At 33.1% G+C, this 25741-nt stretch overlaps 1 protein-coding gene across 17 annotated transcripts in view; it reads right to left on the bottom strand.

Annotated features, from left to right (window-relative positions):
* The window catches only part of LOC128867812 (transient receptor potential cation channel trpm), a 319297-nt gene that overhangs the window by 69730 nt on the left and 223826 nt on the right, over nt 1-25741 (bottom strand). For 11 of the 17 annotated variants that reach the window (XM_054109329.1, XM_054109326.1, XM_054109325.1 and 8 more), the window contains 6 exons: nt 15690-15876; nt 15234-15423; nt 14691-14902; nt 11352-11504; nt 10318-10389; nt 1196-1252 (listed from right to left, as the gene is read on the bottom strand). In XM_054109329.1, the coding sequence (XP_053965304.1) occupies nt 1196-1252; nt 10318-10389; nt 11352-11504; nt 14691-14902; nt 15234-15423; nt 15690-15876 (871 nt within the window). The remainder of the gene's footprint in view (nt 1-1195; nt 1253-10317; nt 10390-11351; nt 11505-14690; nt 14903-15233; nt 15424-15689; nt 15877-25741) is intronic. The other 6 variants (XM_054109335.1, XM_054109333.1, XM_054109336.1 and 3 more) reach the window with 3 other exon arrangements.

Here is a 25741-nt window from a genome sequence, read left to right as displayed (position 1 = left end):
ATGTGCAAAATCACATAATTTAAATGTCCAACATGAGAACGTCTACAGGTAAAGTCCGCCAAACAGTCGTTTCATGAATACTTAATTGTAGAGAACGTCCTGTTTTTGATCTGTCTGTCCCTTTTTTACCCTCGACAGAACCAATTTTTTTAAGCCTTTTTACAAATGTTTGAATTGGCTACTCATTCGCACGATTCAAATTAATTACAATAAAAAAACAAAAATCACGAATATTGTAATATACTGTTCTGAAAGATCGACCATTTTTATAATCAGTTTGAATAATTTCAACACGTACCTCTATCGTGTAAAATTTCACATCTGTCTCCTTGACATATAATATATTAAAGATGACATAAATAGAGGCAACGCCTGGGGATTATTTTTTACTGACATGCCAGCGTCTTTTTTGAGAGACCCTTTATATTAAACTAACTGTTTCTATAATGAACTAACCAAAAAATTAAAAAAAAACAATCCAATAAGCAAAACTTAACTATACGATTTTCTGTACCACCCATTCTATGCATACATTAGGGGTGTCCATATCCACTTTTTTGCCACATCAACATATACGTCTAATTTTTTATTACTGCAATAAGTGCCAGAACTAGGTTGTATTGATGAAGGCTCAATGTGGTTCGTATAATGGACCAAACAACTTTGGTAGGAAAAAATGTATAAAAAAATGATACTGGTCTGCATTTCCAATCGGTTTGTAGAGCAAAACGATACAGTAATAATCCCTTTTTATGCTTTTTTTTTGCAATTCCGAGTGAGTTTTAATCACGTCAATATCTTTCAGTGACTCGCGGGCAACATTTCTGAAACCTAATATTTTATCGTAATCAAAATATCGAAATAACGAGCATTACAGCAATTTTTTTTGAAATTTCGGAAGCAAACTCGAACCGATAAATTTGTTTTTTTATTTTGGAAAGTTCAAATGAAACTAAGTTATAGGAGATTATAAAACATTAAATGGAAAGCATATTTTAAATCCGAAAACTACACACCCTTAATGTATATACATATGTAAAATAGATGATGAAATATATGTAGGTGTATATTAAAAAAAATATGCATATTTTTATTTGTCGTGGAAAACATAAAAAAATCCTGTATGTAAATATGAAAATATTTCTAAATTTATTGCACTTTGTTTAAGTATCGGTTCGTTGTTAAAATTACTCACTTTTCCATTTTCTTGTACTTTGGTATCGCGCAGAGAGTATGTGTCCGCCAAAAGTGCCTGCAAAGGTTCAGTTTGGAATTCATGCGATCATCAATCAAATTGCCATCAAAAGAGACATGTATGTATGTACGGTATGTAGGCAGACAGAGACAGAAACAGAGATAGAGAAGGTGTGTGACACAATCGTATGACACATTCGTATAAATTTTGATATTCTTTAAAATAAAATTGTATTTTGTGGATAAAAGAATAGAGTATAGAAGTGTAGAACAAATATCACTAAAACGTGTACTTGGTAATCGCTAAACGGAGTATATTAAATTATAACAACTGTATTTTATAAAACAACAAAAAACCCTATACTTATGTAATTTTTTAAACCTTTTTTAACATAATACACACTTGTAAATATTTGCAACCTTTGTGGTTTAGTTAACTTATGTATATGTATGTATATGTGTATGCATATATGAGCGTATGCATTAACATTATATAATAATATGTAATAATAAATGTTAGTGTATTATCGACCAAAAATACTGTAAGTTTAAAATTTTATACGCCGGGATTTCATATAACAGCATTTCTGGCACAGTGAATGGCACGAATCGCTGATTTCGAGAGGCACATAAAAATCCAAAGTTCAAGATGGCGGCCATTAAAAACAGTGCGTTGATTTTAATTTAAATTTGCATTGATTCGACGTTGCTGGTATCTCAAATGGCCTCACAGCCACTGCTTCTAAGGTAATAAAGAATGGACACAAAAAATATTGGTCGGCCTAAAATCACTATAACCTAAAACTTGTGTAAGCTATTAAAACTATTTTTATTTTATTTTCTTCTTTATTAAGCGTACTATGGTGAACAAAAAACTCATATCCATTCTCTTTGTTATAAATAAAATGGCGCAATTTAGATATGACTCTTCTCATTACGAGGAGGATATTCATTTTTGTTACGGTATCTGCCGCTCTCTGAAAATTCATTTCAAGCTGCTGCTCATTTTTAATTTCGCTTTTTGTTTTTAGCATTTTTTTAACAATTGTCCATTATTTTTCAATGGGTCGCAATTGTGGACAGTTTGGTGGATTGTGATCCTTTTGAACAATAATTACACATTGGTTTTCATACCAGTTCATAGCATGACGGCTTTAATGGCCCAATGCTAAATCGGGCCCAAACTGAACTGAGTCTATATGTTGTTTTATGAATGGCAGCAAACATTTTTGCAAACATTCCTTCATATAAATTTCTTGATTTATAGTGCACTAGGTAATGAATGTTTTGCTTTTCGTACTGCACTGGCAGATGGCTGGCCAAACCAAATATTTTTTAAGGAACTTGTCCAACATTATTAGTTTAAAGGCACCTGGAACTCCTACTCTCTTCGTTGCAGTATAAAACTTAGCGCCCTGAACCTGCTTAGCTTTTAAGACTTTGATGTATGTTTCATCGTCCATAACCATATTTATGGATGTCTTGACTGTATAATTTTCACGGCTGGGCCTTTTCACCTTTATTTGGTTTATCATTTCTATTGGGTGCTACAGTTTTTTTATATTACCGTAAACCTTCACTTTTGAGTACTTTTTGGACGTAACCTTTTGACCCTAGACGTGTTAGCAGCATCTTGAAGTGAAATGCAAAGTTTTTTCGAAATAATGACACGATTTTATGGCTTTTTTGGCCAAATTCTATTTTTCTTGAACTGCCAGGCCTTCGATCCACCAACAAGGTTTCATTAAACTTTTTTAACACATAAGTTACCGTACTTTTCGGACAATTTACAGTTTTTGCATCCCCATTGTGAGACAAACGTCCATTGCCTTGCTTTTTGCGCACAATTTTCTCCGATTTTCTGACACTTAACCGAACACATTTTGAAAAGTACGTAGAAGTTACGAAAAGCGAAAAAGTGAATTAATAACAACAACAAACACTATGAATGCGTGTACTAATTTTTTATTTACAGTTGGTTTTAGCAAGAGATGAGAAAACACAATCAACTAGTTTTTTCCGTGTCCATTCTTTAACTTTCTTTCCAGCCAGCTACAAAGAAGTAGACGAGCAGTTTTCACAGAGAAAATATCCAACACCGTCAGAAAAAAAGTGTCAAAAATCAACGCGAATTTTTAGCGACTTCAAACTAGTACCTGATTAAAATTGAATGTACCATAAAACTGCATATCCCAAAGCTTTCTAAAAATTCTAATTAAAAAGTTAAAGATTTTGATTTGAATCTTTTATTGTAAAATTTGTTAAATTTTTGTGAATTTTTTAGAACGTTTGGATCATTGATTTATAAGGCTTTTGTGATACAGTGAACTATATTTTTATAAAAAATATTGCGAATATATTCTTAAAAGATGCAAGTGGTTTAAGCGACTTAAGGGATGGAAATCAAATGCAGGTATCGCAATGGGTATTAGAGCCACCGAGTGTTTTGTCTTGCACAAGCAACCTGGCTAACCTAACCTAACCCTTATTTTTTTATGTGCACTTTCGATATCAGCAATCCTGAAAATATCGGTACAGTAAATATCATAGTAAAACAAATTCTAAACAAAACTTTCACCATTTCACCTTTGCTATTTTCTAATTTTGATTATTGAGTACATTTTTTTTTTTTTTTCAACCACGAGAACGAAATTTAGACAACTTTAGCTGGAGCGATGCATTAAAAAAATAATAATTTTTGCAATTTTGCATTAGCCATTTTCTAATTTTAATTGTTGAATGCAATGAAAAAAAAAGAATCAGATTCACAATCAGCCACCTCACCTTTTTTTTTTGTTATTTATTGTTTTTTTCTCTCGTTAGATGACGTACTGCACATGTAAATAAAAAACATCACTGCTCTGCAAGGGTTAAAACATATGTGTATGTACATATACATATATAGCACTGGCCCAACTGATTACTAATAATTTGAACGTCAGAAGAGGAAAAGGTGCTGCAATTTCATATCATACAAATTTTACATTACATATATAGTTGTATGTTTGTGTATTTCATTTCATGTGGTTCTAAAATAAACTCAATGTAATATAAGCAATCTATTGGCATTCTAACCAACAAGAATATGGTATTGTTTGTGTAAATGCACAGTGAGTAGGTGTAGTATTACTGTTTCTCAGCGTGGCTCAGGTATATCCAAAAGAACAATATTAAATGGTCTAAATAAAAGGAAAGAAATAACGTAAGTATGTAGTTTGCGAATAAATGTGTTGGTCGTATTTGGGTTTTTATTTTATGAGTCAAATATATTGGGTATTCTCCCAAAGTCTTATACTTGCACACACTTTCACACTCGCACGCACGCAGGTATATAGGCATGTATGTATTACACTTACATGTGTTGAATGAGATGTTAAACTATGGTACGATGGTGAAGTCTTTTCGATTGTTATAAGTTTGCACTTAGGTATGTATGTACCAGTAAAAGACAGAGAGCGGAGGAGATAGAGTATTAAAGATAGTGTTGTAAAAAAATTTATTTTAATTTTGCATTTTTCAGAAAGAGAGAGATATATGTATACGTAAACTAAGGGAAATAATGCAATAGAAATTTAATTTAATACTACACCGTTGGTTCAAAAATAAAGTCTATATAAATTTAACTTTAGTTATACTAACAACATGAATGACGATTACGCCCCATTTTTACAACAATATTACATTCATGGTTATGCATAGAAACAATACTCAAAGCGTGATTTAATAACAAACTCTAGTAGTTTAACAGACTTTCCGCAACACCATCCGATATAAGTTAGCATACAACATTTTTCTTATATTCTAAACAGAGTAAAAAAATAAATAGCAATGAAGAATTGGACAACTTGTCACGTTTCGCATTTGAATAGAATTGTAATTATACTGGTAGTGATTTTAACTGCAGTTGAAGATTCTTATTGTTTAACTAAGTCTGCTGCTTGACCAATGTAATGTCTCTTGAGAGGAAGTCTGTTTTAGCAGGTCCAATGCATCGGCTTTATTTTTTGCTTAAATCTATAATTTAGGTACAGAAGATTATGTAACCAAAGTGATAGAGACTAACAGAAGATATTTCCGAAAATACCACCCTAAACGAGGGTGGATCAGTGATTGGATGAATTTAATGCGGCCCAAATATGACCCCCTACGCTTTACTTAAAAAAAACTCTTAACCAATTTTTTATTTTGAAATAACTGTTAAAATCCGAAAAAAAAGAAATAAAACTCTCTTTTTTTTAGAAAAAATCAAAAAGGATATTAACTAATTTCGGCCCGAATATGAACCAGGCTTTATTAAAAAAAAAAATTGATAAAAATTTAACATTTTTGGGGCACTTTAAGCCCCCCAAATTTTCAGCAAATTTTTAGAGAAATAAATAAGGAGATTAAATAATTTGGATGTTTAAATATTTTATACCAAATAAACTGAAAAGTACATTTTTCCTATGCTTATTCATTAATAATTTTGAAAGCTTTGGCACGGGTAAATATTAAATAAAAAATGTGCCTAGTTTTGTTGGCCATAGAACAAATTCAGGAGGTAGAATCAAGAAAAAAAATTTGATTTTTTCTGACCACAACAATATATATGTATATATCTATAACCTTTGACAATAACACTTAGTTCACTTTAAGAGGTTATATTTTGAGGTCAGCAAATTCTGATTTATCAAAGAGAAACTTACTTAAGCTACAGCTGCAACTCATTAATTGATTACGTATTTAGAAAAAACAAGCATTTTGTGCTTGACAGAAAAAAGTGCTAAATCGACACAAGTCCTTTTATTGAAAGTAAACAAACAAAAAAAAAAATAATTTTAAGTTCTTATATGAACTAGAAGCATTCAAGAAACAAATTTTTAACAAGCTTTATATCAATACAATTTTGTGACTAAAACTTTTTTAATTTGCTTTCATACACTTAAAAAATTAAACTTCACGATTTTTTGTTTTTTCGATTTTTTGGATGACATTTTTTTGTGTACGAGTATAACTTAAATATATAAAATATATTCCTGGAAATAAGTTCAGCGTTAATATTTGCTCCCTACGAAAATCCTTAAAAAACTATTTTTAGAGTTCCTAAAGCAGAGTCCCCCTCAAGTTGAAGAAATTATATAACTGCTGCAGAGCAGTTGGTGACTGAAACTTTGTACATAATGTGATAACACTGGTTTTAATCATAGCCAAACTGTAATAAGAGGCACACGTTGAATTTTAAATTTATTTTGTTAAATAGAATAAGTCCAGCTTACATATGAGTTTCTGGTCACGGGTACATAGGATTGACTACAATTTCCCGAAATCGACATGTTAAGAATGCAAGTATGAGCGAACAAAGATATGAAGGATATCATGAATATGAATTAGGACTAGGCCAGTGGAACTGCAGTAATCACATTGTATGTATGTCAAACTTTTTTAATACCTCACATTTGCTGCCTATATATATGCATACTGATATACTGTACTAAAGAGTTTGAAAAAATTGTATATGGAAAATTAAGTGGTAGCCCTAAGAAAAAACATCTATAAATTAAAATTTCATTCGTTAGCCACATTGATAGATTTTATTTATTTTTTAAAGGTAAAACATTACTTAAATTGAATATTAAATCTCCCTCAAACTGTTAGAGCCAGTTCTGAAAATCGAATGGGTATACAACCAGCGATAAAATAATAAAACGGTAATGCCTCACACATTTTGATCAGTTTTGTCCATAAATAAGAGTATAGCTCATTGTCTAACAAACCCCTTTATAAAATAATATAAAAATTCCGCCAGCTTTCCAACACAATTCCACGGTTTTTATTTAAACCTTCTAAATAAATTTGTAGTTTGGATTTTATAGCTTAATAATTTTTTTTATTTTCACACAGACAATGAATAACAGCATCAACTAAAAAAAATTAAGAAAAAAAATTAAAATAAATTAAAAAATACTTTATCGCGGGCTGCATATACAAGGCCCTTCACGTGCGAGTTTCTTTTAGCAGTATTTTATTTTGACATCTGTCACTGTTCGATGACATCTCTTTAGACAGGTGCTAAATAGCAAACCCACAATTTAAAAAAATTAGATTACATATGAGTGTATAACCAAAACTCGATACGAAAATGAGTGATTTGTGATATATTAATATTTTCGGTCGCGAGAATCCTTCAGCACAACTTTGGTGGACCGGTACAGTGCACTTTGACTCGGGCCGTTTAATTGAAAGAATCGGTACTGAAAGACAAAGTATTGAAAAAAATCTAAATGCAGCTGGAAATGCGCCAAATAACGGCCTTCATTAAAATAACATATAATTAAAAAAAAGGACCGACATTATGCAAAATTTATAATTTTGAAATATAAGAAGCACCTCATTTGATGGCGCTAAAACTTTTTCATTGGCGGTTTTAATTCTTTGCAGTGGCTTTAACTTAACGTGAATTTCTGAACAAATAGCAAGCAATTTGAATTGTGGATACTATCGAAGAGGCAGCAGGGTCGAGGCGATAACGCCTAACTCAATTTGTAATTTCTCTGTAGGGTCTTCAAAGAGTTTTGTCTACAGATTTGAAGATGCTTACGCACAAAAAATAACTACTGATATTCGACATTCAAAGTTATGTGGCGCACAGTCAACGATTGTTGCAGCTGAATAACGAAGCGCCTAATTGAGGGGCCTTACATTTAGGGAATAATTTGAAGTATTACTTTTAAAAAGTATGATATAAGCGTAGAAGGGTGTATTGGTTTCATAGCAAACTCTAAGTAATTTTATATACACCTTGGGTTGCATGTGGGCAACAATATGAGGTTTGGTGAGGAGCGACTGGACGCTTCTGTCTATTCCTCGTTCGTTGTGTAAAAATATTTGGCGTAAAAGGCAGTTCAAAGTTGAGGCACTCATCCTACCGCCCCAATATCATTGCCCCCTATGATTCTGATTTATTTATTTCTCAAGTTGAAAACACACCTCAAGAGAAATTATCGGGGTGGCATATAGGAGGTCAAGGTTGCTCCCAATATTGGGAGGCTCTAAAATAAGTACGTTATATAATTTGCTTCTGTGTTATTGACAAATTACCAGAATTTCATTGTCATCACTTGCCTTAAATCACTGTTCGTTAAATAACTATAGCATAGGGACGAATGGACAAGTTTTTACGGCTTTTTGGTTTCCGATTTAATTTTAATAATTTTTTTATGATTAATTTTTTTCGTTTTCTAACAAATTCCATTAAAATTAAAAATATTCAAACCTAATTTTTAAAAACATTTCGAGTTTGAAGCTTTGTAGCCCATTGAATATTGGTATAAGAAGGTGCAAGCTTGACGTGGCTCAAAAATTTCGTTGAGTTAAAATTAATTTATTTTTTTTTGTGACGATCTTCTCAAAAAATTGGTAAAATGTTGATCAATATAGCGGCCGCCGTAGCCGAATGGGTTGGTGCGTGACTACCATTCGGAATTCACAGAGAGAAAGTTGGTTCGAGTCTCGGTGAAACACCCAAAATTAAGAAAAACATCTTTCTAATAGCGGTCGCCTCTCGGCAGGGAATGGCAAACCTCCGAGCGTATTTCTGCCATGAAAAATCTCCTCATAAAAACATCAGCCGTTCGGAGTCGGCTTGAAACTGTAGGTCCCTCCATTTGTGGAACAACATCAAGACGTACAACACAAATAGGAGGAGGAGCTCGCGCCAATTATATATATATATATAGCTTTGAGGACATGAGTCAAGATTTGATCGATTTAAACGTCGAATAAAGCTTTTCATCACCCACTACCCTTCTCATCACTCACTCTGCCATTGGCAGACGAAAGAGAAACAAAACGGGCTTTTGCGCGCTCTAACGAGCATCAATAAATCAGTGAGTAAATAGCCGCCGTTAAAATAGGCATGAAATGAAATCTAAACAAAAGATTTTCTACAATTAAAAAATGTTATCAAATTAAACATAAATAAATTGAGTGTATACATAAAGTTTTCGTAGAAGATTGAACCGTATTTGCATAAAAGAACTAATAAATATAAATGAAAAAGAAATGAATTCTCAAAACTCTCATAAGACCTGTGCTATAGTTATTTAATACATTGCAGTTCCAAACACACTTCACATTCGAACTGGATTTATTCTCGTTTTCAAATCAAAGAATTTAATGGACTATCATTTCCAACCAATAAAAAACTGTGATGAAGCAGGATGTTATAAATATTGACAGCCAATTTAATAAAATAATTTATTTACAACAAATAAAATGTAGTACCAAATGCCAATACAAAGGCTATTTAAAAAATAAATAGTTCTAAATTAGTATACCTTTTCATATGTATGTATATAGTAATTTATTTGGCAGCATATTCCAGTTAGTCTTGTTAGTAAGTAATAACTATTGGATTTGGGCTAAAATGTATAATTGTAATGAAATTTACATTGACAGATAACTATGACAGATGGAAAAGTAAAATGTCGAACATACAAAAAAAATAATGCGTAATTAATAGTAGAATGCAGAACAATGACAGGCAGACATTGAGATCTATAAAAAAGAAAGTAAGCGCGTACACGTACATATATACATTTGCGATAGACCCGACATACATATATACAGTACCATCGGACATATAGACAATGAGGTATGTTCATTTAAATTTGCACAGACGGCAAAGGATTGGAATCCCACACAAAAACGGGCGTTCGAACTACATACAGAAGTCAGTACAGTTAAATAGAGTTAAATAAAAGTTTACGCTCATACACATACATACATCAAGAAAGGGGAGATAATAAGGCGAAATAAAATACATACATATATGTACATATGTATATTAGTATATGAGACATTAGCGGGGGTTAGCAGGGTGACAGGGTAAAGTTACAACAAAAAAATTGTGAAAAAATAATGTTAGTCAAATTTTTATATTTGCAGCCTAACACATATCAACATAGGTATGAACATAGATGGAGAAGGAAAATTCATTAATTCCGAATGTTCACATACACAGATTTATAGCTAAACTTGTTTTTCTTTCTTCATACTACAACACACATTTACTGCTCGGGCAAGTTTACATAGAATTTAATAGAATTTAAGGGATATAAATAATTTTTCGTCGGGGTTTACTACCTTGTCTGGATTATTATTACTGCTCATCCTACACTTGAAGGAAATTGATCTTTTCGCTTTTGTTAGCGCATTCTAGGTAATGTAGTAGTAGTAGTAGTACATAGTAGTAGTAGTAGAGGTGGTAGTAGTGGTAGTAGCAGAAGAAGAGGTAATGGAGGCAGTAGTAGTTATAGTAGTTATTGTTTTTTTTTTTTGTGTTTTTGATTTTTGCAGTAGTAGTCGTGATAATAGGAGCGATTTGAACAGGAACGCAGCAGCAGAACAAATACAGTAAGGTTTGTAAAAATGTAGTATAAAATATTATAGTAAATTATTTAATTAGGTTTTCACATTAAATTTGCCATATACGAAACGGGAATGATATTTTTAACTATTTTTACTTAAAAGTAGGCATAAAATGACTTTCATATATTAGAATTTCAATGAACAAGACAAGGCACATTGAACAGCTTATACTCGTAGCAGTAGCACACAAACAACAAGAGATATGTATTTTGTTTTTCATTTTGATTTCCAAAAATCCACAATCTATTAATAGAGATTGGCAGTTTAGAGTAATTTAAAAAAAACTTGGCAATTTAGAGACCGAGTAGATAGAAAAATTAAGTCAACTGATCTACTAATGCTATGGTACTTGTTCAACGAGCCTTGGGATATTATATTTATATTATTTTACTTATATTTTTTTTAAACGTTTTATTTAAAATTAGTTCTTAATATTTTTTATTACTTGTTTAACGCAAAATGTTACAGCAAAAAGAAATTATATGCAATATTTATTTAACCATTGTATTACTTTCAAGGTGGACAATATTTACAAGAACAACAACAAGAATTCAAAAACTTTTTGTTTTAATATTTTCTACACGCAAGTTCAGCTGAATACGCATAGTAAGTGAACAATTTTCAACAATTTTAATTACTTAATTTTAAAACTTAATTAGAAGATAATAAGGGAACGTTATTATAGTTAAAACTTTAGGAAATAAGTAACAAACAAATGTGGTATACAAATATCGCACATTAGTACATACCTCTGCGTCGGGCTGCGAACGATCCGAATCATCGTTGTCCAAATTTTGATTCTCCAAGTGCTCCTCTTCGGTTTGTGGCATTTGTTGTAGCTCTTCTTTGGACTTAAAATCCAAATGTCTGATATAAAAAGGTATCAAAAGACCTAAGATAACCTGGAATTATAAAAGTAAAATATATACATACATATGATCAATACAATCTTCCACAAAAGGATTCATAAAAAATATGCGCCCTTGTTTTAACCTTCGGAAAACATTTTGGTGTGTGTGACACCCCATAATATGTTCACAGGTTAATATAATCATTTATTAACTCTTAACCTCATCTCTACACATTCTACTAAATGCGTCTTAGCTTCTGTCAAATTTCTACGCAACTTGCTTTCTTGACTTTTCATTTTGAAAATTCGCGCGTACAAATGGCGCGGTAAAATGAATGTTGAGTTGTCAGTGTACGAAATGACAGCTGATGGCAAGACAATGATGGCGAGAAATTCGGTAAGACACATATGTTTGAACAGTGGAAATTCAGGCTATCCAGCTGACATTTCTGTTTTAATAGAGCTTTTTTAACATAATCTACGGCGTAAATGGCAATAATACTTGGAACTTTACCATTTGTGTATACTATTTTTTTATAGATATTCTTTCTCCTGGAGTTCACGCGATAGCCCTGCAGTCAACCGAGCTAGTTTTAAACTTCTCTGCTACTAGTTTGCATTTCAGCTGAATAGGTTTGTCTCTATTATCCCTTTAATGACAGCTACTGTTATGTTTAAAGTAACCGCATGCATCTGTGTTAAGCCAGCTAATGAACTAACTAGTTCACAATGCCCAAAAGTGGCAGTTGATTATTATCAAGTTTTAGTTTCAAAATTCCTTTATTTCTTATTTCCGACATCTTCAATGCTTCAGACATTTTTATTTATAATAAAAAAAGGTGCGCAACTACGTTCTTTTTGTATAGGTACATCTTTAATTGATCAATTTGGAACTAATAACATTCCTCTTACTTTCGAACTAGTATTTCCTCTTTGATAAAACCACGAACTAGAGTTTTTCACTGCAGAAAAGATATCCGAAAGTAGGACTTATTGAATTTCTTTAATTTTTAAATTTTTGCTTGATAAACTCTTTTCATTTGCTCGAAAATGCGTGGAGTGCTTTGTACGGAGGTTTTTTTTTCGAATGAAAAGTTATGCGATCTAATGAAGAATTATGAGATCTTATGAAGAACTGTAACGTGTAACTGAATAAGTCAGCGCAACGAGAAAATATTTACCACGATTTTTTGTTTGAAATTTCTCCAGTTGCAAAAAGTTAGATTTTAAAATTAAAGGACCTCACTCTTCGACTAAATTCGCGTGCCTGAGTCATAAAATAAATAAACAGGCAAAAAATAGCGCTTTGGCTTATTTCGAATGAATTTAGATCTGAATCCTCAAAGTTGTTTACCTTTGAATCCGAGCTTAAAAACATCCCATGATGACAAATTGCCGAAATAAAATCGTTGAAGCAACTTAAAAATTGCGCTTTGAGTTATTTTTGAAAAGTTGTAGAGCTGAACCCTGAATATTATTAGCCCGAAATTTAGGTTCAACGCACACAACTCATTTGCCAGCTTCCATCAATTTACCATAAATAAACTCAAAAATTGTACATGGTTTGAGTATTTCTTTATTAATTTACTTATACATTTTTTTAATTTCCATTATTTTTGGTTCGTATAAAAAACAAAAAGACGCGCCTTCGTTACATGGAGAAAATGTGCAACATTTTCAAAGGTAAAATCATCAAAAATGAACGACGATTTCGAACTACTTCGAGCTATCATTTTAATATACTAAAATTTAATTGGCTATAAAACTGCATCCCCAAATTTGTTTAAAGAATTCCTAATTCCTAATTCCAAGCAAAACAGGAGAATATGCAGGTGGAAAAATACAAGCTTCGTTTACTATGATATTTACAAGATGAAATCCAAAATAAACAAGACTAGCGTCATAAAAATGTTTTTGATGGCACCATCTTTTTAATGAGCTGGTGCTTTCGAAGTTACATCCCTAGCTGACTTCAAGTGAAAGCTTGGTGACATTCGGTTCAGTGGAAGGGAAGTTATTGCGTCTAAAGTGTCAGTATGTTTATGTCATCGGTACAAAAATGAGTTTCGAACAAAGAGCTAATAACAAATTTTGTTTTAAAATCAACACAACGTTTACCGAAACATTTAAATTGATGAAAAAAGTTTATGACGATGATTGCCTATCTCGTGCCAGAGTTCATGGGTGGTTTACACGTTTTAGAGTAGGTTATGAGGACATAAATGACAATGAACATACGGTCCGCCCAAAATTAGTAATCACCGAACACTCCATCGAAATTGTTAGTAAATACATGGAATCGGAGTTGAATATCTCCAAAACATCGATTTATTCACGTTTCATTCCGCACTAGTTAACTGAGCATAAAATGTCTCAGATTTTAACATTCGAAAGAGCTCATTAAAGAGGCGAGAAAAGACGAGAGCTTCCTTCACAACGTAACTGGTGATGAAACGTGGTGTTCCAACACGAACCTGAATCAAAGTCAAGTCAAAGTGCCGAATGGAAGGCCCCAGAAGAGCCACCACACAAAGAATCGCGTTTGGAGAAGTCGAAAATTAAGTCAATGCTCATTTGTTTTTACGATTCCAAGGGAATTGTCCACAAAGAGTTCGTGCCAGTGGGCCAAACCGTCAATGCAATTTTCTATCTTGGCCTTTTGAAGCGTTTGTTGCCTCGCATTCGCCGAATTCGCTCTGAATGCCGCGAAGGAGGAAGCTGGTGCTTATTGCATGATAATGCACCATCTCATCGATTCACTCTTGTAATTGATTTTTTGAGAAGAAATCGCATTTTAATCATCGATAAATCACCGTATTCGCCTGAAATATCTTCCTGTGCCTTCTACCTATTCGGAAAATTGCATTTAGCCATAAAAGGAAAACGTTTTGCGTCCGTAGAGGCCTGAAACAATCTTTCGAAAAGCTTTTAGATCGCGCAAAACAGTGTATCGAGACCAGAGGGGACTATTTTCAATAAGTAAACTCGAAGTTATCAGAACAAAGCTCCTGTCGTTTCCATTTTAGCTCGGTCTTCTTTATTTTGGACTTTACTTTGAGTACAAGTGAAAAATAGCGAAATTACAATTTTTAGACTAACATTTTCTATTCATCATCCCAGTATAAAATTATTAAAAAAGCCATGTTACATAGCGTTATAAGCCCCATTTTAATTTCGACGCGTGTACTCTTATATTTAAATAATCTACATTAGAAAAGACAAACTTTCTTTAATTCACCTTAAAATTTGTATTTTTACGCGTTCGCAAGCCGCCCATCCACAAATCAGCCAATATCACTTGGCTGCTTGGATGCGCCAAAAGTGCACGATGATTGGCGGCCACCGCCAAGGAAAGGCAACTTTGGTTCGACCATGAGTGCAATTCACATGTCAGCAGTCGTTGAGCCTTCTCTCCATCTGTGCGGTAACTAAAGTCCAATAATTTGATGCCTGTAAAGAAAAAGAACCATCAAAGTGATTGATTAGAATTCCAATGATTGAAAGTATATTGAAGTGAAGCTATCTAACAGGTAATAAATTCAACAAACCTGACGCTTGAAACGCCTAAAACTTTATTGTTACTCGCAAATGCTTTATGCGGGTCAATAGTTGATTTCACTAATTTCTGATAACTAAACACGTCCTGAAATAATACGTACTCAGGCGCTCAAGCGTATCAAAAGGACGTTTCACAAAAAAGTATCTTGAGGCAAGCAGGACTCGACCAAAATTGAATAACTCACACAAGTATGTGTACGAATTTATCTACGTCCATACATACCTTTGCTTTCGAATTCCTTCGCATATGCGCGCAATTCATCATAGATTTCCGTATCTAAATCATCCTCGGCAGCCTCGTGCGCCATGGCTTTATACAACTTGCAGGCCACCAGCGACTTTGCCAACGCTTCCTCGCCATGCGTCCACATTAGCAACGCCATTTGCTGGCGTTTCGTTAGCACAGCCCAAATCTAAATGAAGTAAAGCAAAATGTATAACGGCTTAAGAAGTCATGCACTATAACTATGTATATTTCTGAAAAAATATTTGTAAAATTCGGTATGTGCAAACGACTTGAGTGCGGCGGCTGTTGGAGAATGCGATCAACCCTATCGTCATAAAATTTATTAAGCATCTAATTTATGATGCTTAAAATTATTACCGTTACAAATTTCTACCACTTCAATGCACTCAAGCCCTTTGCAAATTTCCTTCTATTACTTTTGTATAAACTTACCAACAACTCATTGAAGGGAAATTCAAAGAGCGCCATTTCCGTTGTGAATGGCAGCAAACCGGTGACTAAGCTCAATGAATTTGCGCCAGCATAACGTTGATATGTTGAAGATTTTCGGTGTGCATTGGCATAACTATTCATTACTTTGGCGTAAATAGGACGAAATTTTCGGCGTGTATAATATGAGCTGCGTGGGCCAGAGGAATGTTGGCAAATGAGAGGCAATTTATGGAAGAGAATGTTAAGAAATTTGTGGCGGCATCCAGCAGCGAAGAAAATATGGAATGAGAAGAAAAAATAAATTAAAGTTCTGAAGAAAGTATTTGGGTAAAAAGAAGGTGAAACCGAATTTTAAATGTGCACCCACAGCGTATGTTTTTAGAGAAAAGTCATAATCATAGTCAGAAGCAATCACAAACAAATATAAATAAACAGAACAAAAAGAAATTTTACCAAAAACCACAGTAAATATTTGTTAAATCTAAGACCGAATCATGACTGCCCTGGTAGTTCAGGCTGCGGAGTGCAATACGAATGCTTTCTCACGCCGAGACAGCTCAATTATATATTTCTCAATACTCAAAAAACGACTGGGGACTACTAATTTTAAGCGATCCATGCCAAATGATCCTACTATTTTTGACATTGTCGGCAATTTCTCTAAAATTTGGTTTATTGGTAGGTTTGATTATAATAATAATTTTGAGATTTATTCATTGTACCAAAACAAACCAGGCTCGAGAGCTTTTAAAGTAGAATACCTTGAATTCCTTTAACATTTTTATGAATTGTGTCTCCATGTTTTGGCATAAAATATTCTTTTTAAAATATTTTTTGGTAATTAAATATATTTTTTGTTGAACATTTTTGTGAAAATTCTTTTTAAAAAATATTTTTGGTAATTAATATAAATATATTTTTTGTTAAACATTTTTGTGAAAATTCTTTTTTGCCATTTTTTAAGCACACACTAACCCACCAGAAATTATATATATTTTTTTTTTGTATTTTTTGCATTTCTTGTAATAAATTTTATCGATATCATATTTTCACGTTTTTAAATATCACAAAATTTTAAAAAAATTTCTAATTAATACTGCATTTTTTTAAACTTTGAAAATTACAAAACTTTATAAAAAAATGTCGCCCTCATCGCATTTTCCAAAATTACACAATTTAAAATAAAGTTATTAATTTCATATTTTCACATTTTTAAATACCACAAAATTAAAAAAAAAATTGTCAATATCGATTGATCACATTTTTGAAAATTACCGTCATATTGAAAGAAGGTGTGGTTAGAGTCCGATTTTATTTATTTTCAATACCAATCTACCTTGAACCAGGCATAACATACTTATATACCCAGCCTTGTTCAGATATCGTGTATAGGGACAAATAATGTACATAGACATGAATAAATCAGTTTCTAATTTTGAAGACAAGGATGTGTATTTCTCGAGCGCAACTTTCACAAAGATCAATTTGCTTGTGATTCTAAAGATTGGCAGGGCCCACTAAAAGTTAAATTTCGAGGGTTCTAAAACTTAATCACCCTATCGGAAGTTTTATAATTTTAGTAAATGACGTCTTAAGCAATGGAGCGCGTAATCTATATACATATATAAAAATTAAGCCGAAAAAAAGTGTGCATTTGTCCGGGGTAATCTCAGCAACGCGTGTAAGGAAAAAAATGAAAGTTTCACACATTGTTGGTGTTTCTTTGGCAAAGGTTTCTGTGAAGTTTGGTTGAAATCCGATAACGCGTGTGTGTGCGGTGCGTCGGTTAAGTGAGTGTGTTTTTGCTATTTGCCGCACGTATTTTTTGTACCGCACTTAACATTCATTAGAATTGAATACATTTTGGTCGTGTGTGTCTGGGCCGATTGTTATGAAATTTGGCATATATATATATTTCTCCACGGTGAAGGTTAGTATAATATGCTTATTGATTCCACTCGCCACCAGGTGGCGCTGCTGAAGGCCAAAACGAGGACCAGGGTAACCCTAGGATGTGTTTTTACATTGTGGGTATCAAATCAAAGCTACTGATGAGTGCTTTCATACAGAGTATTTCTTAGATCTCTGAGTGATCAGGGTCTCGAGATATAGTCGAAAAGGTGGACCAAGGTACCCTTGGATGTGTTTGTACAATATGGGTATCAGATGGAAGCTGTTGATGAAAGCTTTTAAGTGAAGTAATTTTTACTGCCCGTTTCCGGGATAAAGAAAGGAGATGGAGCTGGAGATGGAAGAGGAAGAGAAAGAGGAAGACCACTTATTATTAAAAATTAAAAAAAAAATTCTAAAAAAATTTTAAATTGTTACATATACGCTTATTATATAAACGTTAATCTGAAGTCAGTTATAGTGAAAAATTCACTGTATCATTGCCGGCGTGATTGGTGATCGTTTCCTTAATTTTTTGCAGAAAGGTTATGCTAATATGAGATATTACCTATATCATTCATATATTTACGTATTACCTGTGTACTCACAAATATACGGTTGAAGCAAATATATGTCAGTTTTTTTACTTCGCCTGGAAAAGTTTATATAAATTTAGGAAGAGTAAATAGAACTTATTTTATATCAGACTTCACGCAAAAAAGTCATTTGCACCTGAACACATAGCTGGGTTAAAGCGGAGGGGAATAGAACAGTTATCTTCTCCTTCTCCGCTTTTTCGTACACGACGAAGTGTATGTATCATACGATTGATGTTGTTGTTTATGTGTAAAGGGGAGCGCATCTATGCAAGTGCAGAACGGAACAACGAGGTATAGTGGTATAACGGGCTATCGCCGCAGCTGAACAGGTTGGTGCTTGACTACCATTCGGTAGTCGAAACCCCAGATATGAAGCAGAAAATGATGAAAAAGGCAGCGGTCGGCACTTGGCGTGTAATGGCAAACCTCTGAGAAAGCTCTTCATAAAAAACCATCTGTCGTTCGGAGGCGGCATAAAACCTTAGGTTCCGGAAAAATACATTAATCGTTGTCATTCATTTCACTTCTCTTGATCACCACCTTAAAGAAATGGCAACGCACTCAAAACGCAGACTCTGGGGGATAGGCCTGCTGTAAGCGCTATTAGGAGTGCCAGGGCCCAGTGGCCTTAGGGCAATGAACAATCGGGAGATATATGGGTGAAAGTGTAGCAAAACGCGCCTCCACGCTCTAATTAACTCACTTAAGAACTACTACAACCAACCAACCGAAAAATTGCTCGCTTCGAACTCATTAAACCATGGGCTCTTAAATAAGTTTTCATTTATTAGTAATAAATGAAAATATCTTAATTTAAAACTTCACATAGTTCTTAATTAATTAATCATAAAACTATGAAAAATATGTATACAAAGAAGATATCTTCAGGCAAATAACTTTCACTTATCATCATACTACGTGGGGGGTCTATTTTCTCTCCCATCGCAGTTTCCTTTCCTTCAGTGGTGTTTCGCACCTTCACTACAATGTGATTGCCTCACAAAATGCTCTTTCTAATAGAAAAACGCAATCGATACTCCTAGATAGAAGATCGAATTCCTTTATTAAACTATTCTTTATGTTTACTGCAGGAATATGTAAATAGTGATAATTTATGGTTGGAAACTTTGTGCAAATTTGCTTTCAATTTGCAAAGCAAACAAAATATTTAAAGCAAATAAAGCAAGCTCTCTAAGTCGTTCAATCCTGATGGTAATTTTTGTGCCTGAAATAGATTTTGCTGGCTCATTTGATTATCTACAAATACATGCACACTCGCATAAGTGAGTATTTGCGCATGTAAATTTTTCTTTAAAACAAACGGCTATATTATGGGTTGCCTGTCATGTTTCGCCATTACCACACGCTCGCTACACACACTCACACAAAACGCTCCTTGAATGGCCGTAACGCACAAAATTGTTAGAAATCATGTAAAAGAAAAGGATGCAGGATTAAGCTTCGAGCATGTATGCAAATCAGTGATTGTGTTAAAAGCTTTTAAACGCTCCATAAAACTTTAAATCAACAATTTCAAATCTAGAAAATGCAGGGTACTCCAAGTTAGATTTTATTTTTATCATTTAGTTATAACGATGACTCTATCTGGGCAATTTCACGCTGAATGCAATTTCTAAAATCTATAACAGAACTCGCTCATTCTGCTCAAAAAAAATCGGCAGCTCCAATGTTTTTATAGAATACATCGGTTCGCAAAATATGAGGTTCTCACCGCCAAAGTCGCAATTTAAAATGTAAGCGGGTTTTTTCGGATTTTACATAAGTAATTATTGAAGCCGACCAGATGCTTAGTTTTTTTCTCACCTAAAAAAATTACCTATTGAAATTTCTTTTACTTTTGATGCAGTATGGGGAACGCTTCCCAACACTCAGGGGGAAGATCTCCTTGGCCGAAATCTATTTGGCCGGCAGTCTTATGGCGAGGAAACAGGCAGGACCATTGCCTGGCCCATTGTATGATTGGATTACTTTTTACGGTTTTCCACATAGCTTGTCGAAAAACTTTTGCGTAGGCAGTCGTTGAGAGTTTGCGACAACTGAGCATTAAAGTGTTTCTATTAGTCCAAATCGCAGTAGACTTCTAATATTGCAACTTATAGTCAGTCCAAAAAGTTTTGACACAGCGATTCTTTGCAATATTTGCAATATTTTTAATGCTGCATTTGATTCGTTAATTTTGTATGAAAACATAGTTTTTAGTATAATAATGTGAAGCTGCAAAATGAACGATCAAAAATTAGTATGAAAAGCGACAAATATTGTAGAAAAAACTCACCATGCCATGTTTTTTTTTTTTTTGACACACTGCAACTTATTTCTCAAACCCAAGTTTCATAACAAAAAGTTTCATCTAGTCTTATCATGTAACTCGATATCGCAATATACTGACGGTAAGCGCAACTTCTAGCCCTATGAGACTATCAGATCGAACGGCTAACACGAACGTGCACTATTTTCGAGTCAGTCCACCCAAATTCTTCAAATAATTTTTTTATTCAGCGCTATGTTAGGCAATTCTAGCATCCGAAAATGGTCACAATTTCTAAATCAAAACACTAATAAAATATAAACTCAAACTTTAAATACCCTGCATTTTTTGTAATAAATTTTATCGATATCATATTTTCACGTTTTTAAATATTACACAATTTTAAAATTTTTTCTCATTAATATTGCATTTTTTTAAACTTTGAAAATTACAAAACTTTATAAAAAAATTTCGCTCTCATCGTATTTTCCAAAATTACACAATTTAAAATAAAGTTATTAATTTCATATTTTCACATTTTTAAATATCACAAAATTAAAAAAAAAATTGTCAATATCGATTGTTCACATTTTTTAAAATTACCGTCATATTGAAAGAAGGTCTGGTTAGAGTCCGATTTTATTTATTTTCAATACCAACTACACTAGCAACCGAAAATGTCCACAATTTCTAAAACAAAACAAAACACTAATAAAATATAAACTCAAACTTTAAATACCCTGTAAAATTATTTGCTTGTTTTGTCTTCTTCTTCACCCCTTTATTTAATTTCCAAGTAAAGTTGATGCGAGCTGACCTCTTCTTTAACCCATTGCACTAAAATGGTAGTGATTTGTCCTTTGCCCTTTGCCGGTCGGAAAAAGGGTTTGCTTGTTCTTATTTTCGCTTTGTTTAACCCCTATTGCTGTATTTGTTTATTTCTCCATTTCTATGTAAAAGCAACAGCTGTAGTTTAAATGGATGTGTGTCATTTATCAATATCTAACAAACGGCATATTCTTTTTCGAATGCTTGTTGCACATACCTAAGATACATTTTTTTACTGACCAATTCATAATTGATTGTTTTGTTGTACATTGGGTTCTTTTGAGTATAGGTTTCAAAGTAAATATGTGCGTAGTATGAATCAGTTAAAGGTTAGATTCACCAGCTAATCATTGACGATTTAAGATGTGGCATCAATAGCCTTTGATATCCAGACGATATCTGTCTATATAAATTACATGAGAAGCCAATTGAATTGAAACCAATTTAAGGTTGCTGTAACTTTCGTAATGGTTGTTTGCTAAGTGACACTTAAATTTGTTGTTCAGATGCATGTGAAAGAATTTTCGCTTAAGTAAATGAAGAAATGCGTAAAAACTGAAAAAGGCAAATCACCTCAAAAAGCTTTTCGAGAATAAGTAACTTGAGCTATGGAAACGGGAAAACTTTATAGAAGGACACGTGAAGTGAATGCGGAGCATGTGAAATGGTATTATCGCCGTTTCTGCTTAAATAATTGTGTACAACATGAAACGTGTGAGCTCCACGATGAACGTAGGAAAGAAACCAAGAACTTTTCTCCACAATTCCTACCTGCATTCCTTTCAAACATACTAATATGCTCACGTACTTCTTAGTTGCTAGTTTGGCTGGCTCTGATTTTGGTTTTGGTATTTTCAATTTTGGCTCGTCAGAGCAACACTATTCCGATGAGCGCCTACGAATTATGCGGGACGATAAGCAGTTTTTATTCATTTTTCTATTTTAATGCATAAATCCGGATGTTGGGCATCGAAAAACACCAAATTACACTGTGCGACAGTGATTTTATACTTTTATGGAGACCTAGTACAATTTGTAGGTATAGTAAAACTAAGAAAAATGGTATAGGAGAAATTTCCAATACACCCCCAGAATCCCATTTTATGGCCATAAAACCGTTTTTCAGTAGGTTGATGTGAAGAATCACTTCTAACTTCGCCAATTTCCATCCGATTTCGAATTTGTTTTTTTTACGATATTATACGATATTGAGGATTTTTTTAGTACACTACTGTTATAGTAAATTTAATTTTGCATCGAATGAGCTATATTTGACTGTAATTGAATTAAAATTAATGGAGTTGTGTGAGTTTTAAGATTTTATTTTTTTTTACTAATTTGGTATGTATGTAGGTATAACTTACGCCAAATGGGAATAAGGGCGGAGATTTTAGGGGGGTGTATTGGAAATTTCTCCTATACCATTTTTTTTAGTTTTTCTATAGCCACAAGTTGTGGTAGGTCTCCATAAAAGTATATTTAATTTTTTTTTTTTGGCACACAGTGTTATCTGTACTCAGCTTCTAGAGTTAACTTTTGTCTGTCGATAACTTTACGTCGATAAGTAAGTTTTGCAGATATTAATTGATTTTACGAGAAGTAGGTGGTAGCAAATTGCATAATATTAGTTTGGCAAACAAGAGATCCATTATTTTCTCAGTAGATTGCTGTAGATTAAAGTTTATGCCCATTGTCAGGGTGATATTTCACACTAAAGTTACAGGGTGCTACAATGGAAGTCAACAAAGACAAAATTCAGTACATTTTACAGAATGACATAATCGAAGTTGACCGGCATGTTAGTAGTCGTAGCATGGCTCAAGAGCTAAGGATCAACCATAAAATAGTTTTAAACCATTTGCGCAAAAATGTTACGCAAAAACAATGGATTTCTATTTTCCCAACCCATACATTAATCGGCTAATTCAGAGCAGTAAGAGTTTATTTGTCTTTAATAGCTATGAATGTAATGGACTGTAGACGACGTTACCAAGAACAATACAATGAGAAGTTTTCAACTTGATTTTTACTATTTAATATTTTTGAGCTATTATTAACCAATACCCTTGAATTAAAAGGTTTTTAAAATTCGGCAACAATCTTTTTGGTAGTAATTTATAATAAAGTTATAAGAAAATCAGCAATTTTTCTCGAGAATTTTATATATTGGTGTCGGCAAAAGCGAATTTTGTCACAAAAAATATCTTATCCTCGCTTAGCAACGGAAAAGAAACCAAATCCGGTATTATCTTTGAAGATTGATGCCAAGGAGAAGAGAAACAAAAACCCTTATTAACTCACTTAGCTCAAAATTTTTCTTGAAATTTCGTCCTTGGTGACCTGATACAACATTTTAAAATTTCGATAACATTTTCATTTACGAAAGAAATAAAGAAACTCAACAAGTGAAAGAGTTTTGATTATTTATTTATTTATTTTTTAAATTATTTTTTATAGGTTTTTATAGTTATTTTTTTAGTGAAGGCCATATTAATCCAAGTTTCAAGGTTTGCTGAAAAATTTTCATCAATACTTCAAGCCGTTAAAACATTAAATTTGAATATGAGAGTCACTGAAAATATAGCTGATTCTTTATATTTTTTCCTCTAACAGCGCGTATTTTCTCTATCTAAGAAATCCATGAAAAGTAAAGCCTTCAGGAAAAAAATTATGAACAATCAAAATATTTTCTATCAACTAAAATCCAATGGGCTATAAAGCTTCCTAAACAATTTTTTTTTTAATTCAGATTAAAAAGTTTGAAAATTCTTCAATTTTTTTAATTTTTTGTCAATTTTGAAATTTACAATAGATTTATATGGTTTTTTGTTACATATTTACCTTTATAAAAAATTGTGAGATAATGAATTAAAACAAACAAAAATAATAGTCAAAACTGGTCAGAATTTTGAAGCTGAAATATTTTTTTCGCTGAGTGTAGGTTAGGTTAGGTTATGGTAGTAGTTGGTCCATACGAATAACTCACTTAAACCTCACAGGTCGTTGTGATACCACTGTGCGACACGGGGAACTTATTTAGCTTCATGACACCATTTTGTGGCTCTTATGAAGCGCAGGATTGGTCTAATCCCCACGGCAGACAGTTCTGTAAGAAAAGTGAAAAAGTGCTAAGGCTGGACAATTGCAAAGGAAGTGCTCAAATGTTTCTTCCTCCTCCTCATCTCTACAACTTCTATAATATTCATGGGATAAAACTCCTAGTCTCAAGCAATGCCTATATTATATGTTTTTTCTATCAATTATATGGGTATTTGTTTCTTGCCTTCAAAGTTTTTGCGACAGCAAATATTCTACACAACTTCAGAATGAGGCTACTGAATTTCTTTTTTTTTATCGTCTCCGGTACCCTTAGTCAGAGATTGATGATGTTAAATACCTAAGTGTCATATTTGATTCGAATTTTTCGTCAAATAAGCACATCAACCTCATCATATCTGAATCGTTTGCAACCATAAGTTTCTCATAGCCTTATACTGTCAAACCGCTGCACATATCTTTCCTTCATCTCAAATGTGAAATATCTTCCTTAAATATACCCTTAGCTCCCTTGAATTTTTTATTCCCATCCCTCCTTATAAAATCCGTCTTCTTTTAATTAACCTAAAGCCCCTTTGAAAGCAAAAGGTCAACCTTCTCTTTGTCTCCTTGATATCGCACGATAAATGGCGATAACGATTGTCCTTCATTAATGTTTGCTTTTCAGTTTCGTATTCCAACGAGAACTCTTCGTTCTTATTATCCTTTCTATACGCGAGATTGCGGATTCTTCGTTTTAATTAAAAAATGGTTCTCTATTCTTTGCCTAAAAATTGTTTTCTAGATCACTAAACTCAATCTTATTATGGCATTTTCCACAAGTGTTTTATTCAAGTTTTACGGTTTAGTCATTAAGAACCTTTGCAGTTTGTTGATATTTCCAATGAAACCAAACCAAAGAATAGCCGAATGGGCTGGTTTGTGTCTACCATTCGGAAGTGAGCGCGTTTGAATCTCCGAACAAGAAACGCCAAATGATAGAAAACGGTTTTTTCTGATAGCGGGTGCTCCTCGGCAGGTAATGGCAAACCTCTGAGTGTATTTCTGCCCCGAAAAATGTCCTCATAAAAAACCATTTGCCGTTCGGAGTCGAAACTGTAAGGTCCCTCCACTTGTTGTAAACGTCAAGACGCACATCCCCAATAAGAGTATGGGCTCGGACAAACACCCAATAAAGGGAGTAAGTGCCAAGTATATACATATTTACAATACATTTATATGATTAGAAATATTTCATATCTTATTTGAAGTAAATATGTAGTTTTTTTTTTACTTAGAAAGTAATAGTAAATTGAAAAGTTTTAATGCCGATTTTCTTAGTATTTATTTTCCTTTTTTTCTTTGAATACGACACTCCTCCAGCAAAACTGCGATACATACCACACAAAAATAAGAATACGTGTCTGAAA

Source organism: Anastrepha ludens, chromosome 6 (assembly GCF_028408465.1).
Source record: "Anastrepha ludens isolate Willacy chromosome 6, idAnaLude1.1, whole genome shotgun sequence".
In the NCBI taxonomy this organism is placed as follows: domain Eukaryota; kingdom Metazoa; phylum Arthropoda; class Insecta; order Diptera; family Tephritidae; genus Anastrepha; species Anastrepha ludens.
The sequence above is the reverse complement of the archived record's forward strand: the minus strand, read 5'-3'. Positions and strand labels throughout refer to the sequence as shown.